At 39.6% G+C, this 19,050-nt stretch overlaps 1 protein-coding gene across 2 annotated transcripts in view; it reads left to right on the top strand.

Moving 5' to 3' along the window:
• Positions 1 to 3,288: 3,288 nt before the first annotated feature.
• si:dkeyp-72a4.1 (uncharacterized protein LOC100148058 homolog) overlaps positions 3,289 to 19,050 on the top strand; it is a 52,510-nt gene continuing 36,748 nt past the window's right edge. For both annotated transcript variants that reach the window (XR_004634981.1, XM_034710034.1), the window contains exons 1-2: positions 3,289 to 3,442; positions 5,236 to 5,651. Coding sequence is in view for 1 of the 2 variants with exons in the window: in XM_034710034.1 (XP_034565925.1) it covers positions 5,612 to 5,651 (40 nt within the window). In the remaining variant the exon portion in view is untranslated. The remainder of the gene's footprint in view (positions 3,443 to 5,235; positions 5,652 to 19,050) is intronic.

Below are 19,050 nucleotides of genomic sequence, written 5' to 3'. Positions count from 1 at the left end.
TAAGGCTTTCATGGGTTGCTGCAGGTACAATGTCCATACAACAGTCAAGGTATACTAATCCGAAGTGCAAGATATCTATGATCTATTTATAGTAACAATAAGAAATAGTTAAACTACTTTTTACAATCCAAATTATGCCATTTCAGAACATCACATCCTTCCAGTACACAACAACCATCCCTTTAGACTGCACTGTGTTGCTTTTACAAATTTAAGAGCCTGTAGTGTTATCAAATGTTACTCTAGAGTTTAAAGAATGATTTAGACTCATGGCAGAAACTGCTGTGTTAGAAAGCACAATTGCCTGACTAAATAACCTACAAAGCAAAACTAGCCAAATATGGAAAGCCTTTTTGACTTATGTTGGTAGTGGAACATGCAAGAGAGGGTACAGTGTACTATTGAGCAGGACTTATCTACCTGGGGTCAGTTTATACTGTCAGGGAATGTATGCATTTAATTGTAATTACAAAAGTATGACATATTAGACTGCCGGGACATACATATATGGATGAATTATTTTGAGGCTGCCTTTTAAAATTCATTTGTTTTACTATATTGTTTGGGTGTTTTGTTTTCTCTTTTTTTGGTATGTGGTTATTTTTTATTTTTTTATTTTTTGGATGGTAGTTTTTATTTTTGTTTTTCGGGTGGTATTTTTGGTCTGTTATTTTTTTCTTATTTTGGGGGTAATTTTTGATCTGTTTTTATTTATTTTTTTAGGGGGTGTTTTAGTTTTTTTCTTATTTTTTATTTTTTTTACTTTTCAGGGTCATTTTTGGTCTGTTTTTTATTTTTTTTATTTCTGGGGAGTATTTTTGGGCTGTTTTTATTTTTTATATTTTGGGGGGTATTTTGGTCTGTTTTTTTATATATACTGTATATATATATATTGGGGTCTGTTTTTATTTTTACCTTTTTCCAGAAAGGATTCTTTCTCCCAAAAATTAGCTTTATCGTCTTTATGTCTGTATCATTTCTATTGTTCTATGTTTCATGTGATAAAATCAATAAAAACTTGTATAAAAAGAAAAAATAAATACTAGTTACATTACTCCAGTCCAGGTTTATTCCATGGGAAACAGGTTAGGTTCTCAAATAATGTTCTTCAACTTCCTGAGCCAGCCTGTCACATGGCATCTACATCTAAGTTAAAGGTCTACTGTTCTCTTGAGAGTTTAAAAAAAGACTTTTTGAGCTTCTGTTAACTCCCTAAGATCACCATAGCACCATCTGCATATAATACAGACAGTTGGTGCTTACAGAAAGTGAATCAGCTTTAAAGAGGCTGGTCAATAAGTCTGACCGACATTAAAAAGTTTGATGCTTTTATAATTTATGTACAACAGAATGTTTGTGCAAATGAGTTTTTGCTCTGTGTTTGTCTGAGAAGTCATTTAAATTTTGATTCCGGTTATGCAACTGATCCCATTTTCTCCTTTTCCCATGAAGACAGTAGCACTAAATCTTTTGAAAAACTAGGCTACAACACAGTGTCTGTACAAGCTGTGACACAGTTTCAGTTTATCTTGAGGAAGCTGATAAACAAAATGAAGGAAAATCAGGTTAGGGGTATCTTTTCTTTTACCTTCATGTTTTTAATGAAGATAAATCTGTTTATATCCACACAAGTTGTTGAAATGACAATTAGTCTGACTGCTAATTATTTCCAATGAATGACCAAGATTTCAAAAATAGGAAACCATGAAAGATGAGATTTTCCATCTCTTAAAATAAATAAAAGAATGTGTCACAGGTTCTACTGCAGTGACACTAACAAAATCCACCTTTAATGTCTTCTACTTCTTCACTTCAGACATCTGGAGTAGAAATGCACAGTGCATTGCTGTAATTGCAGTCACTTGCAGTCAACTGAGGTGGTGGTTGACTGGTTTTGCAGTTCTTGGTGATCACAGGTGCAAGCGCACTCCTGTTTCAGTGGCACATTCTGTAAAGTGGGTGGAGCAGGGTGAATACATTGTAGGTAGGAGGAATATTTCAGATGGTTTATTAATGCATATGGAGGAAAGTCCTGGCCAGCTACTGCATGAGGAAAACGGCTCTCTCCTGAGGACATGTAACCTGATTATTCAGCATGGAGGAGTTTCATCCAAGGGCAGTTGATATACTTTTTAATCTGAATGCATATTTTAGAATAAAATTACATATTTTCAACTTCGTTTAAGTTTTGCTTTACAAAAGATGTAATCTCGCAGAGACTATGCCCTCACGGTGGACCGAGATGGCATTTTTAAGTAGGTTGATAATGAGTTTTCATATTTAACACAGACTGGATCAACGTGTCTTGAGGCAGCAACGTTGACAGACATTGTTAGATCTTACCTGCCAAAGAAGACAGGTTAAGGCCTCCTGCAGGGGTAGAGGTTCTGCTGTAGAGTTTCCTCCACACATGGTGCACAACTAAGATTTAATGGCCTGAATGATAGACAAATATTGCATACAATTAGCACTGAAACAGCACATAGTAGCAAAAGAAGAGTTCATTTGCAAAAACAGATTACTCAGTTTTTATAAATTTTCAAAAAACATATTTCTATTTGATATAGATTCCTAATATAGTTACATTTTCAAGATACCTCTGATTAGTAAGGTCATTTTGACTTAGTCAAAGCCACCTAACCTCAGTTGACCGATACTACCAGAAGCTAGTAATAGGAAAAATATGTTTTTTGCAACTTTTTTTTTAGTTTTTCAAAAGTGAGTTAATTGTTTTTGCAAATGAACTTTTGAAAAAGATAAATAGTTTATTCATACCAAGTGGAGAATACAACTGACCAACCAAATTCTTAACTTTATGATGCATCCTTTGTCCTATCAAGGGACGCCCGATTTACATTGTGTATGTTCTATTCCTAATAAATAAATTAAAATGCCCAACTTTACAGCAGAATTAAATATGACCTATTAAAAATAAGTATGTCTTCATATCTTTTTTTAATTTTACCAATATTTACAATTATTTTTGCAATAATAATCTTCATAGCTATTTTTATTTTATCAGTAATTTCAATTATTAATGCAATAATAATCTTCACAGCTATTTTTCTCTTGCAAATAATTACGATTATTTTTGCAATAATAATCTTCATATCTATTTTATTTGACTAATAAATAAATACATTTTTTTTTTACAATAATAAACTTCATAGCTATTTTTATTTTACCAACAATTACAATTATTTCTGCACTAAGTACAATGAGTAGAAGGGGCGTGGCCTTTGCGTGACAGGTGACTTCCGTCAGCTGTTCACAACCAGGTGTCAATTAGCTAATTAAAACCACTGAACTTAGCCTCTGACCTGCACAACATGTTGGTGTCTTCCAATGAATTTCTCATGAAATATCAGAAACAACGGAGGTTGCTGTGCCACTTGTTGCACTAACAGACCATTCAAGAAGTCCGTGCTGCAGCTTCTCTCCGGTGAGTAAAGTTAAACTAGTATTTATCTAAGCCAGTGTTCTGTCCAGATGTGCTGCTCAGTGGAAAAATGCTTTGAAAGCATGAATCAACAGCATGGACCACCTTTATATTACTCCCTTTATTTGCGCAGTGAGAGTAGGGGAAGAATATTATGATGCTCTATTACACACTTTTCAAAACACTATAAAGCTTAGTCGCGTTGTTCTTTGCACTAGCGCAGAGGTTTGTTGTTGTGCGCACGCGCAGATTTAGTAGAGACGCTCGTAGCACATCTCGATAGGTAGTACTTTTCGATAGAACACCTTGTAAACTAGCACGAATTTATAGGTTGCACGCTCAAAACACCAATTTTTTAAGCTCGTTCAGTGTTTTCCTCCAATGTGTTTATTTAGGATGGTTTATGCTTTGGACTTGTATTAAAGTATATAACGTTTTCACTATGAAAATGATGTCTTTCACTGTCTTTTAGCAAGCTATAGCCGTAGCATGTACTGTTCAACTTTATATCAACAACTAAGATAAGATATCTTTATTGTCCTTGTTACAGTTTAACAGTGAAATTTGTAAGGAGCAGTCCTCCAGATGCCTAAAAAAGAAATGGTCTAAAGTAAAGTATTTAACTATAAGAAAATAAACAATAGAATTTAACTTAAAACTCTAAAAATATACACAAATAAACTGTATAAAATGTACAATAGGATACATTAGAAAGATATTGAAAAATAATATACATAACAGTATAAACATCAGTGTGGGGGGCTGGGAAGTGTCTGTTGAGAGTTGAGTTGTGCTCCAACTCTCACCTTCTTTTAAATCAATGACTAAGACTTTATATTTGCCACTGCCTTCCTATCTTAGCTCATTTTAACCCACTTTAAATTGAAATTTTAATGTCATTTTTAATATATTTCTAATTTTCCTTTTCTTATCTGTTTTATTATATTTGTCATTTTAATTATGTTCTTTTATGCCTGTCTGAATGTCTCCAATGCTTTTATTGTTTTAATGTAAAGCACATTGAGTTGCCCTTGTGTATGAAATGCGCTATACAAATAAAGCTGCCTTGCCTTGCCTTGTGTAAGAAGCTTCATGTTTTTAGAAGTGAAGGCTATTCCACCTCTAAAGCTACATTTTGTTGTAATGTTCAGTACTATTTCTTTATTACCCCACTATACATAACTTTATGGTCTCAATTGCTATTTCCATGTCTTCTGATAAACAATCGTTTGTAAATAGCTGAATTACCAGCCAAAAATAGTTTAATTGATGACAAAGAATGTCATTTATTTTAAGGCATGTGCTGCTTGTGACTTCAATTTGATTGGTAGCCACTCATTTGTCCAGATGAATTCACATCTGGATCCAAAAAATCCAGATGAAAACACAATCCAGACTCATTGCTAACAAATGGAACCAATGGTAATGTCACAGTATCTTCAATAGTCAGTGGTGCTTTTCATTTAAACCAATGGGGGAAGAAGGTAATTAAAAAGTTCCCAGGATTACATAATGACATGCATAATTACACAGTCCTGGAATCGGATATTCCAGTACACCTTCCAAGATTCAGTCTCATCCCTTCTCATGTATGTGGTCGCATTTTTCCACTTAAGCCAGTACATCTCCTCAAGATCAGATCCTTCACATCCAAACAGATGTTGTGGATCATGCAAGCCTTGAATTGCCTGAATGTTGTGTGTTGCAAGGTTACGTGTAGGGGAGGGAAGAGTAATGGCTCAGTGCCTGAATGAGTAAGCCAACACTAAAGGTGATTGCTTTCTTTCTCTCCTCAGCACCTCCTCTTCTTCAACCTCCATGGATCCCTCCCCTCCTCGAGCTCCTCCCTCCTCCCTGCCTCCCTGTGTGCACCTCATAAATCTCCATCTGCACCGCATGTGCTGTGTGCGTGAACGCTCACAGAGAAATCAGAATGAGAGGAATTGGGGATGAGATTGGAGGCACTTGGCGAGGTTTTAAAGAAGCTCATTCCTCCTTCTCCCCGTACCCTCCTCCTGGCTCTGTTGCTCGCTCGCTCGCTCACTCCCCTGAGCTGCTACGCCGATTCCGTCATCACAACACACAGTGAGGCGTGCTGCTGGCGCTCACTCCCTGTAGCTCGTGGACGCACACACACACACGCAGAGCCTCACAGTGGAGCCAACAGTCAAGATGCAGCAGCAGGAGAGCATGTCTTCTGATTCCTTGTCAGGTAAAAGAAACTATAGATGCATACCTCTGCTACCACTCCCCTTTCCCTGCATCATTTCTCATCTTTTTTTTCCCCCACTCTTTTTAGTGTCACATTCTTATTTTCTCTCTCCCTAGTTCTCCCGCTCTGCATCCATCTGTCCTTTTTTCCTTTTTTTTTTCTTCTCCTGTGTTTCTTTTCCTCTTATGTATGCCCATAAGTGCATGTGTTGTGCTACACGAGGTGATAACCCTGATGATTGCTAATGCAGAAAAACAGAAGGTGTATATGTATTTTCCCATATGGCAGTGCTTGGAGGTGTACGTTAAAGTAGAGTTGCTCCTGCTACTACAACTAGCTCTCATCTAAAGCACAGCTGTGAAAAGTACATATCGGCAGGAGGATATCGTACACTTCTGACCTAGATGCAGTGACAACGCTTGTGCTACTTTACCTTGTTTTTCTTTAACTTACACCATCTGTGATATGCCACAACCAACTGTGATAAACAGCTGTCTTTAGGGTCCTCTTTTTGGACACATTTTGCACATATATGGAAAGTCAGTGCGCTTAAAGAAATAAATCTAGAGGGTGAGAAAGTGAGAGATCAGAGTAAGAGGCTTGGTTTGAAAGTCAGTTTGAATATCAGTCCCCGGTCTGTGGAGGCTGATAGCTGTCCTGACTGATGCTGGATATTGAGCTTGGTACTAGTTATGTAACTTCTTTGATTGGAGCCATTTTAAACATTAACCAGGGGGTAAAAGTTAATTGAAATGTTAACAAGGTTGTGCGGGTGATAATTGCAGCATTTAAAATCAGGTAAATATAATAATAGGATCTTCTCTTGTTCTCCTGTTTCACAGCAAACTCGTTAAGCTACTTAACGAGAGCCTGGGAACCTCCAAACCTGCAAATAATGAGACTGTGTTAGACGGAGGGAATGTTTTCTATTTGGATTCATTTCAACTCTGAATGACCCGAGGATTTACTGCTAAATTGATGTTTTGGGTTTCCTGTTGAGGGATGTTTTTCAACAAGTAAAATCTTCAGAGGATTTTTTCACTGAAGTGTTGAATTGTTTGCTCACGCAGTCTCTCACAGAGTGTCGAACCACTTCCCATCTTTACATGCAAAAGTTATATTACTGATGAACGCTAACGTCATTATTTTGGAGATGTTTCTCCAGGTGTTGTTTTTAGCATTACCCAACTTTCCCAGTCTTTTGTTGTCCCTGTCTTTGAAACGTGTTGCTAGCATTTTTTAAATGAGCTTATATTATCATTTTTAAGTTATATTTTTGGGCATTTCCGCCTTTAATCGATAGGAAAGCCAAAGAAAGACAGAAAATGTGGGGAGTAGAGAGTAGGGGAAGACATGCAACGAGTTATTCAGGCTAGGAGTCGAACCAGTGACTGCTATGACGAAAGTTACATTGGGCTTCCACCATATCTGTGTCCGGTCAGGCTCCGTGCTCTCTCGTCCGTTAACACCATAGACTGTATAAATAATTGATGTAGTGTCTGTGACGTCACCCATCTGTTTCTGAAGCGCTGTTTTTGAAGCCAATCATCGGTGGCAGCCATATTGGAAATGCTTAACTCAACCTTACTTCTATCGAGCTAGTGTGAGGTAAAGAGGCGGGCTTTGAGCCTCCTAGCCAACAGCTACAGTGTTCCCGCCTAAGTCAGCTGTGCCTCTCGTAATAGAAAACTCATAATCTTAATGAAATTGCTGAAATTCACCCCCCATACAGTGTGTGCCGATCAAGAAATGAGCTATCCAGACTACACTCGTCTTTTGTACCAGGCTGTAAACATTTTCATTTCTGCTGTAAAGATCGGCTTTTTTGAATTTGTGTGTATGTGGTTACCGGTACTGCCGGAGCCAGCCTCAAGTGGACACTTGATGAACTGCAGTTTTTAACACTTCCTCATTGGCTTCAATTCTTACGGGCGGAGGTTGCTGCTTGGTTTACACCCCAAGCACGGAGCAGGACCGCCAGACAACTGGAGTCATGTGACCAAGGTTTTCCCACGGTAATTACTGCTTTAATGAATATCCTCCCCCTCCTCTCCTCATCCATGTTGTCTTTATCGGTCCTCTGAAAACCTCTGACCTGTTGACTCCAGGCCTGGTTCTGCTCATCATGATGGTTTGTAGTTGTAGTTAAGTGAAATACTATCTGGCAATAACAGTGTTTTATTCTGAAAATTAACCGGACGTTTTCATTTTGTTTTGGTGCCTGACTTCCTGTTCCGCTCGATCAGCTCTGTTGAGATTGATGCGTCGTGCTCCGGCATCCGGCAGAAATAGAAGTCTTGCATATCTGATCCGGAGAACTCCAGCGTGCTGGATCTGAGACGCAGTCAGTACACAATGGAGTGGATCCAGTAGAAGTTAACACATTGACTAGAATAGAAACCTATCAGATCTGGTGCCCTGACTGATCAGAGACAGACCTGTGGAATTTGTTTGTTAGCCTCTGTATATGGGGCTCAGCTTATATTATTATAAGCATATATTTTTAATTAAATAATAACACTGAAGGTCTTCACGTCCCAACCTTTTCAGGAATAGGACTTGTATGTATTTTAGGTGCTTTTAAGGTGGGAGAGTCAGGGGGAGATCATATCCCAGCATGCTCTGGGTGAAAGACAGGGCCATCAGTTTGTTAAAGCTTGAATATAAAGATGAACATGATCTAAACTTACATGACCCCACACAAACACATAAATAAAAGGATACCAGGTAATCTTTATCATCCCTGTGGGTGGCAGTTTGTTTTGCAGTCAGCAGTAAAACATCCATCCATCAGGCCAACAATACAAACAACAAATAAGACACTACAATGGATAAAAGTCCAGTGGACAGTACAAGTTAAAAACATGCAGTTAACACCACCGCACAATTACACAATTAGTCCTTTACAGAGCCAGAGGGAGGCAGGACAAATGAGCTTTTAAGTGTCTTTGTCCTGCATGCTGGCAGGCTGTGTCTGCAGCTGGACAAAGGTACCTTTTAACTTTGTGAACAAGGGATGACATCGACCAGCCAGGTCTGGTTTTAAAGTCCTTACTTTGTACAGATGTGAAAAGTGATTCAGGCTTATCGATGTCCTGCAGTCTGTTTTGATCTGTTACACTGAGGGACCCTTACCAAGATGAAACAAGATTAAAACATCTTCTTAAAAGTGTTGCCATAATTACAAATTCAAGGCTTCCAAAAAAGAGTGTAAGAGCTGTGGGGCTTTCTTAGAAACAGCGTCTACCTGAAGCTCTGAAATCAGTCTTGTTAGGTCATAGCTCACTGCACACTCATTCCCCCTCACTACCACTGCTGCCACTACCGGTGCCATCCTGACATGTGTTATTATGACACTGAATTAAATTGTGAGCTGTTCGGCTCATTTTGGCAGCGTTCCTTGTCCTCGCTCCAAGTTGTTGGGCGATTTATTTTTTATTGCGAGTCTTCTGCTTGTCAAAAGAAGAAGAGAAGCATCCAAGTTGTTTGTAATTCAGACAAATGACTTCCTCAGTTTTCATTTGAATTCTCCACATGCATACATAAAAATGGATTTGAAATACCAGGTGCACACTACTCCTTATAGTTCTGAAGAAGACTACACAGATGGGACTGGGGAATATAGACGATCAGTGAAATTTCTAATGTAGCCAATTTGATGGTGCCTACGTTATAATCTTATCAGCAGGTGTTTTCAGGCTCCTGTTGTCATGTGCAACTTTTTCTGGAAGACTCCTCTTATCCTCAGTTGCGTGCCAACGATGGAGATGTTGGAATAAATTAGTCATGCGGCTGCTCCCAGTCACCACACATTTTTTTACATAAACTCAGCAGCAGATAGAAGTTTGCTGTTAGACCAAACCACTTCAAGAAGACCGAGGAGCATTTTAAAGGGAACATTCACCTTTTATGAGAGAAATCTTATGTTGCTAGATGTTACTTTTAAGTACTGTAGCTCAGGAAAGCTCAAAACTATAATCAGAATGGCATCATTACCCAAGTTAAAGTTGTGATAGTTTTTGATTTTCAGTAGGGGATGAGGAAACTCTGAACTCACAAGATGAGACAATACTTGATGTAGTGGCCATTTGTCATAAAAAACTCAAAGAATAATTAAAGTATCAAACTCAAACTTTAACTAAACTTAATCAAAGGGTCACTGATGCACCGTGGGGATGTGATGTACGCAGGCAAAAGAAGTCTAATGTCCATGCAGAAGTTCAGCGGTTCTCAATGGTTTATTTTAATGGAAGCAAGCAAACAAAAAGGAACAAAGAAAATCACGGCTCCTGCTGCCTCTCTTGCGCTGGTAAAAAACCATAGGCCCACCCAGGTGCATGCCGGCCTTCTGCCACCTACCTACCTAAATAACCTCAGGTGCCCACAGTTCGTGATTACCAAACAAACAAAAACAAACAAAAGAAATACTAAATATACAAAAAATCTAAATATACTAAACAAATGACTAACAAAAAATATAACCCCAAAAACCTAACTTTATTGAGTTATAAAAAGAAAAGTTTTAGATAAATCTAACAACTAATACTACTTATTAATTCCAAACTAAATAAACAACTAAATACAAAAAATAAACAAATAGCTCCAACACTTGATATTGGGTTCATTAGAACGAAACAAAACGAGACGATATATTTAGGAAAACTTCAGTCATGAAATAAATGGTTCAAAAATTGGCGAGGGCCAAGAGCAGTATGGAAATTAGGCTGAGATAGCTGCCTTATCACCTAGACCAAGGTTTTCCAAAGTGTGGCTTTGGACCCCCTGGGAAGGTTGCGAGACACTAATGGGCGATCTAGTGATGTCTTCCAGAATTTAAATCCATTATTGTAAAACATTTAAACAAAAATAGTACTTACATTTTAAATAAAACCTTGCATGACTCCTTCGGTTAGCTGGGACTTCCAACAGATTCAGATTCAGATCCGTGTCCGGTCCGTCTCCGATCTGCTGCGGTCCAGCTCCGTACTCTCTCATCCATCAATGCGCACGGGTTGCGTTTTTAGAACACAGCAGCCAGCAGGACCTCTGGACAGCTGGAGTCATGTATATACTCCTCCTCTCCTCATCCATGTTGTCTTTATGGTCCTCTGAACTCCTCTGACCTGTTAACCCTGCCAGAACGCAACAGAGCAGATCCAGTGGAAGTTAACACACTGACTAGAATAGAAACCTATCAGATCCAGGGCCATGACGGATCAGAGACAGACTGGTGGAATTTGGCTGTTCAGGTTATTTAACAGTTAATTCACAAAAGCCTCAGTAGCAGCAGGTTAATTCATAACAGCACAGGAAACACAGCCACATGTAAATGAAGGAAGGGTAAATTTCTGCCAACCAGCTAAGTGAAATATGAAGCAACATATAATCACTTTGAGGGGGTCACAAGACTTTGGCATCATAGACTGTATAAATAATGGACGTAGTATCTGTGATGTCACCTATCTGTTCCTCATAGCTGTTTTGAAGCCAATTGACGGAGGCAGCCATATTGGAAATGCTGAACTCAACCAGGCAGAGTGTGAGGTAGTTTGAGCCTCCAAGCCAACAGCTATGTGTTCCCGACCGGGAGTCACGTCAGTCATGTCCTTATTTGGGCAAAAACTCGTAATCTTAATATCTTCTGAACTGTTAATGCCGTTTCTGGTGTTGATCCAGCCAGCCTCAAGCGGATTCTTGATGAATTGCAGTTTATAACACTTCCGCATGGGCTCCATAGTTCGAGACCGGAGATTGCCGCTTGTTTGGCACCTATATTTTGGGGTCGTGGCCTTAAAAGTTTGACCTAGATGAGAAATATTGTGACTTTGATATTGCAAGATTTAATGTCATGAGATCACGAGGTCACATCCCTGATTCTAAAGAAACTTCCCATCAATGATAAAATTGATAAGTATTCTTGATCATCAAACTCCACATACAACAAATGAGATGCTAATGATGAAAACAAACAGTAAAATAATTGAGCTTTAACACAAAGTTCCTCTCTGTTAGCAGGAGTTGTTTGCCTTAGGTGAGAGCAGGTGAGACTGAAATAGCAGTCAGGGATTTTATTTAAGAATTGTAAAAATATAAAACTTTCCCTGCTTCCACACTGAGCTTTGTTCACTGATGAACAAAAATGCTGCAAGTTGAAGTCACACTGCAGTGTTTGGAGGAAGTCAGAGTCTAAATTGGAACCTTATTGTGCCTCTCGCAGTGTTTTTTTATTTTTTTTATTTAGTGACACTTCAAACATCACCCTTGCTCTGACGCCTCTCCTCTCAGCCATTGCCGAGCACCCAGGTGAAATCATTATCAGTAAACTCTCTGGTTAAGTGTTGATTCACATCGCTGTCACTGCTGCGCTTACTCTGTGACACACCAACCTGAAAACAACATGGCAGCACGGCTCTGAGGTGGTGCAGATGCACAGTCTGCCTCACGGGCTGCTCAGACAGATGGGCGTTATTAGCAGCACAATCTCAGCATGGACCGGAAAGGCATCATTTAGCCTGAAGTGTGTTGTATTGGCTTACAGCAGGGACAATAGCAGGTGGCAGAGAGGCATTATGTAATCTGTGTGAGAGGGCGAGAGAGAGAGAGAGAGAGAGATGTGGAGGTTCACAGGAAGTCAAAGTGAGAAAAAGTTCAAACTGCTGGAAAAGGGAAGGTTTGAAAACATGAAACAGAGAGGTAAACAACATTCACTCACAGGTTCTTTTAGTGCAGCTCTCCTGCTGCACGCCTCTCTGCTTTTCATACTGATGACAGAACACTTTTCTGATTGCCTTGGCGTGTTTTCTCCAACAGTCTGGATGTGAAAAAAGTCTTCATCAAAGAGCCAGACTGCACGGAAAAGAACTGGCAGAGATTTCCTGTTTCACTAAAAGTATGAACTAAACAAGAGAGACGCATTAAATACAGACATGACAACATGGAGCCTAAAAACATAATGAAATGAGAAGAAGTGAAAACATGAAGAGATGTTTGTAAGTGACGGTCTCTCTCCTCAATATTGATTCTTACACACAGAACCTGCATTTCATCAACAGAGAGGATGAGAGTGAATGACTTCTACCTCACTGTACAGCGATTTACAGTCTTCTTTCCTTCCTTCCTTCCTTCCTTCCTTTGTGTTTGTTACACTCTTGCATTTTCTTTCTTCTTTCTTTCTTTCTTTCTTTCTGTCTTTCTTTCTTTCTTTCTTTCCCCTCCTTCTTTCTTTCTTTCTTTCCCATCCTTCTTTCTTTCTTTCTTTCCCATCCTTCTTTCTTTCTTTCCCATCCTTATCTCTTCCTTCCTTGGTTCCCTCCCCATCCTCTTTCTTCCTTCCTTGCTTCCTTCCCCTCCTTCTTTCATCCTCTCTTACTTTCTCCTTTCTTTCTTTCTTCCTTTCTTGCTTCCTTCCTCTTTTTCTTTCTTCCTTCCTTGCTTCCTTCCCCTTTTTCTTCCACCCTTCCTTCCTTCCTTCCTTCCTTTGTGTTTGTTACCCTCTTGCATTTTCTTTCTTTCTTTCTCGCTTCCTTCCTTTCATCCCCCTCTTTCCCCTCTTTCTTTCTTCCTTACTTCCTGCTTTCTTGCCCTCTTTCTTTCTTCCTTCCTTGCTTCCCTCCCCTCTTTGTTTTCCTTATTGTCTTTTTCCCCTCTTTCTTCCTTCCTTGCTTCCTTCCCGTTTCTTTCTTCCTTCCCCTTTTTCTTTCTTTCTTTCCCATCCTTATCTCTTCGTTCCTTCTCCTCCTTCTTTCATCCCCTCTTTCTTTCTTTCTTTCTTTCTTTCTTTCTTTGTTTCTTTCTTTGTTTCTTTCTTGCTTTCTTTCTTTCTTTCTTTCTTTCTTTCTTTCTTTCTTTCTTTCCTTTTTTATCTCTTCCTTCCCCTCCTTCTTTCTGCCTTCCTTGCTCCCTTCTCCTCCTTCTTTCATCCCCTCTTACTTTCTCCTTTCTTTCTTCCTTTCTTGCTCCCTTCTCCTCCTTCTTTCATCCCCTCTTACTTTCTCCTTTCTTTCTTTTTTTCTTCCTTCCTTCCCTTCCTTATCTCTTCCTTCCTTGCTTCCTTCCCCTCTATCTCTTCCTTCCTTGATTCCTTCTTTCTTCCTTCCTTGCTCCCTTCCCCTCCTTCTTTCTTTTCTTGCTTCCTCTATTTCTTTCTCCCTTCCTTGTTTCCCTCCCCTTTTTCTTCCATCCTTCTTTCCTTCCTTTCTCTTTCCCCTCTGTCCTCTTTCTTCCTTCCATCATTTATATATTTTTACTTAATTTTTAATTTATGTAGTCGTCAGTCACACATTAAGAAGTGTACTTAAACAACTACTTCAAACTCTTTAGATATTTTAGAGGATATCTTTTACTAAAACAATGTCTCACCTGGAAATTTACACTTAAAGCTTTTACAACAGCGAGTTTAACAGCAGAGAGAGAAACAGATCTGTACTGATTTGTTTGGATTGGTATACAACATATTGAAAATATTAATGCTGAAGTAAGCAACCGATGAAGTGAGAGTAGAAATGCTTGCTTACCTGACGGGGTGTAAAATAACTGGAGCCTGCACAGTGAAAAACAGTGAAAGAATGTAGGTGAACCACAATGGAATATATAACGGCATAAAAAGATCGAGTGCAGGAGACGTCCTGGGACTGCAGAGTCAAAATAAATCCCCAACAAACACAAGAACCTAGAACAAAAGTTGTGTTCCTCCCCACTAGAGGCTGGAGCTCCTCTCCCTTTCAAAAACTGTTTCAGACCACTACATGTCTGCAAAATGGAGAGAATGAAACAGAGTATGAACACTTGATGGAAAATAGGTTGCTTATTAAAAAATTATTTCCTGAAGGACCAACATTTTCCTGTTACAGATTATTACTAAGTCAGCTCTGCTTTTTGTTTGATATCAAAGTCTTAAAATCCTAAATTATTGCAGCGTTTGGCCTCTTCGTTTAAAAATGATTTAATCTCCTTTGAAACTGTGTTGCATCAAAAAGAAGCCAACAACTTAATGCAAATAAAATCAATGAAAACAAGCAGATTTTGAGCAATAAAGCAATGCAAATAAAGAGATCAAAGTAAGTAAAGTAAAGCAAGCAGTCGTACATCTTTGAGTGCTGTTTGGTGAAATGGGAGCATCTTGACGGACAGCTGAAGTTAAAACAGCAGAGAGTTGAGAGAGTTCAGAAGTCTGGGTCAGTTTGTACGCTACAAAGCAGTGTTGCACTGCCTCCACAACTCCCACCCAGCTCCTCAATATCTACTACCAGGTCAAAGCTGTAAAGCAAAGATGATTAGAATTCAAAGGAAAAAGAAGTTTTAGCACTTCCCTATTGACCTGCTTGAATCACTTGACTTGTATTTGTATTCATGGTAGCATGATTTTATTTCGTTTGTACCTCTAGGGTTCTCTTTCAAGTGCTCTTCATCATCAGAGAAACACAAGAATACTGCAACTTCCAGACAGCCTTTTTCACATCTCGTTTCACAGTGCAGCTGTGATTCAAAGAACTTCACAGAAACTGATTGTTAATATGTTTACCTGCGTCATCATTTCAAGCGTAGCCTCAATAACAGACCTGGAGGGTACAAAGCTTGAAAAATTGAGCAAACATCAGTTTTCCCCAAGGCCCATCTTGCTGTCTTTCTTTACTTTTTTAGTGAACTTGTTCAGCCATCGATGTAAGAACCATTCAGAGTATAACCTTGGGAGTGAGGCCATATTTTCAAAGTGACTGTCTTTTTGGCAAGTCTTCACTGAAGTTGAGAATTTAAAGGGCTGTCTGGAGGTTCAGTCATGGTGTTGAAGTTCCTGTTCAAATGATTAACTTTGTTTCATTAGCCTAGCTTAAATGTTTTGCATTAGTTGGTAATGTCAACTAGTAACTAATTACTAGAGGGCCACCTCCTTGATTTGTAATAGCTGCAGAGTTTAGGAGCCTGGGGCATAATCGAATAATGTTGCTAAATTACAACAAAATACAGGCTTAGCTCATCTTATGCAAATGCACCACATAAACAACAGGGATTCAATGTTTAAATACACACACAATCTTTATCTACCAACATCCTGAAAGTCAAACCTGCTTTAATCAGCATTTAGACCAAACGGCAACCTCCAATGTTCAAAGATGAAGCCAATAGCGAAAAATGCCAAAAATTGCAGTTCCTTTAGTTTCCACTAGTGGCTGGCTGCAAAAGCCCCGAAAGCCACATACACACTCATTCTAATAGGCCAATCTTTACAGCAAAAATAATATGCTTACAACCTAGTACAAAAAAACTTTGGTCAGAATAGCAAATTTCTCTATCCACACACACTGTCCAGGGGGTGAATTTTTTTTAACGCATTGGTTTTGAAGATATTAAGGTTATGAGTTTTGCATAACTAGGGACACACTGTAGCTTTTAGCATGAAGGCTTCTTTGTCTCTTGCTAAGTTGACCAAATGTTAGGTTGAGTCAGCATTTCCAATATGGTGACCGCCGTTGATAGGCATCAATACTGCACAATGGAAACAAGCCAATGCAAAAGTGTTAAAAACTGCAGTTTCTCGAGGATCCACTTGAGGCTGGCTCCTCAAGTACTAGAAACCACTTACACACCAATTCAAAAAAGCCAATCTTTACAGTAGAAATACACATGTTTACAGCCTGGTACAGAATAATGAGTGTAGCTCGACAGACTTTAGGTTGAGTTCAGCATTACCAATATGGCTCCCGCCGATGATTGGCTTCAAAACAGTGCTTCAGAAACAGATGGGTGACGTCACAGATACTACGTCCATTATTAAGACAGTCTATGGTATAATGTCAGATCATAAACTCCCTGGGGTCACTTTTTCTGTTAAGGATTTATAACTGTTGTTTTGGGGTTTTGACCAATCAGAATCAAGTATTTAACACAGGTGAATTTCTTTGTAATGTCCCACAAAGTGACTTGAGTAAACATGTGACAATTAGCCGGCCTGTTAACAAGCCTGATTTGAAACAGGTGTGCAAATAGTAACCTGAAATCAAATCTATGCATGAACTTGAAGTTTTCTTTTGAGTAGGCTTTTTTCTGTTTTTTCTTCGAGTATGTGCTCAAACATCCTTCTTTAGTCCTTGTGTTTTTTGCTTCCAGAGTAAAATGTGTAACATCTTCCAAAGAAAAAGCAGAGACAGCGAAACCCTGAGGAGAGAAGTGTTTTCTTGATAGTAGTTGTAGAATTTCTACCTTTCTTTATTTGCCATTACCCAAGTGACGCTGTGCCACATTGATCCGTGTGTATGTGACCTTGCATCGATTCCTTTCAAGAAACCCTCAGTGTAGTCTACAGCCACAACATTTTCCTGTACAACACAAAGTGCAAAGGTGCATTGCAGAGAGGGGAGTGATGTTGTCATTGTGTTTGCCTTGTTTACTTTAAATCCTCCAATTTTTCAGGCGCCTGGATCATTTCTGCACAAATGTACCACTTTCTGCTTTCTTGGCAGGCATTGTTCGACTGGATTCTGAGAGCTCTGATGTTTTCATATGTAGAACACTGAACTTTGATCATTTCCTCACTTGACTGAGGGCTGCAGCTGTAGATTAAATTTTAATTAATGTCCAGGAGCTACAAAACTGCTCAAGCTCCATATTAATGCAGCTGAGGTCAAAAGCAGCAGCTTCTACTGACTTCTCCTTCCAGCTTGCTCTGTTGTGCTATTGACTGGTTGACACAGCACTTCTGGTCTCATGCCAGTGGTATCGTTATGCTCCTAGTGTGCATTGATTGCTGCCATCCATTTGAGCCTGTTACTCCACAGCTTTGGTTCAGTGAGATCTTCAACCCCTCTGTAAATGAGGATGAACCCATGTTTAGATAAGATTACCAATACCTTGTTTCTTGTGCGTTTGCATCCTCCCTGTCTGTGTTTCATGTTGGTGACGGCAGGCAACTAAAGGTACCAGGCAGTCTCATGGCATTTGTGTGCTTGAATGGCATTTCCAGAAAGCTCTAAGAGGAAGCTCAATCAGCGGCTCTGCATGTGGGCTTACCTCGTGGCCTTTGCAGTGCTGCTTTGTATGTGCAGCAAATGAGATGAAGCTTCCTATCAGCGGCGCAGCAAATCCAGGGGGCTCTAAATCTCTCCAAGCTGCATCAGAGCATGCTGGAGGAGCCAGCGGCATGGAGACAGGCTGGATTTATAAGTTTTCTTTAAATGGATGTATCACATCCAAAGTGTTTCTTTACAGGGTTATGAGTTCAAGAGCGCAAGAACTACTTCCTGCAAATTTGTTTTTATTGATTAAATTAAGAACACAATCAGGAAAACATGATGTTAAACCAATAGTTACACTTTCACACTGAATTCAGTCATTTGCTTTAACAATTTGGATTGCACTTGATTCCAAGGATAACACAGGAGCAAGAGTAGAGAATGGATTTAGTAGAAATAGTGTCTATTATTATAAGGAGTTGTGAGGCTCAGTCCACCATGTCAACCCAAGAGCTGTTCCCATACCAAGACTAGAATCAGTAGTGCCTCCAATGCTGCCTGGTGTGTGTGATTGGGAAGCAGAAAGTACGCCAGTCCATGTTCGGGATGGGTCATGAATTTCAAATATTCCTTAATATATTGAAGAATCAAAAAGTTAATGCGACCTATTATTTCATCTGAGAAGCAACATTTTCCATCGTTTTACCAGTGTGGGGTTGTTATGTTGTCCTCCTGCCAGATGGTGGCTGTAGCAAATCCAAAAGCTGTTTGCAAACCTTATTAAAAACCATGAAGAAGAAAACATAAAGGACAGCTGTTGAAAATATCTGCAGCGCTGAGATTCAGAACCAGAGTCAAATACTTGTACGCCAGACTGCTGCGTCACAGTTAAACCAGCGTACAGCTTGAGACAGACTCTTGTACCCTTGTTCGACCGAGGCAGTTTCAGGGCCGATTCGGAGCCGCTGCTCAATTGAGAACCGTTTTTTTTCAAGTTTTTGTGAACCGGCTCCTGGCCGGGGAAACCGGTTCCAGAGCAGCACCAACTCTTTGGTGGTCTAGAACCGCGAACCGCTTACTTGAGGGGCGGGGGGTGGGGTTACAGTGAAAAAAAAAAAGACTAATGGATTCCAAGGCAAAGCAGTGGTCAGCCGAGGAGACAAGCTGCCTCCTTGCGGTTTGGTCCTCCGTTGTCTGCCATCATGGTTGTCGTTAGGGAAAGTTCGCGCTAGCGCTGCTGGGAAAAGCGGTCACGTAAATCTGACTTCATTACGTGTCTCTTCCACGGGCTCGAACAAGTGGAAAATCAAACGGGTGCCGTGCTACTTAAGTGTTGTGACTAACTGTTACTGTCAGGCGGCTGGACACAGACAAATAGACTAACAGACTAATAAAAAGGATGATTGTTTGATGGAACTTGTTTCTTTTTTTTTTTCACCCATTAAGCCGAATAA

The sequence above is a fragment of the Notolabrus celidotus genome, chromosome 19, assembly GCF_009762535.1.
Source record: "Notolabrus celidotus isolate fNotCel1 chromosome 19, fNotCel1.pri, whole genome shotgun sequence".
NCBI lineage: Eukaryota > Metazoa > Chordata > Actinopteri > Labriformes > Labridae > Notolabrus > Notolabrus celidotus.
Note: the sequence above shows the minus strand (reverse complement) of the source record. Positions and strands in the feature narration are given on the sequence as shown.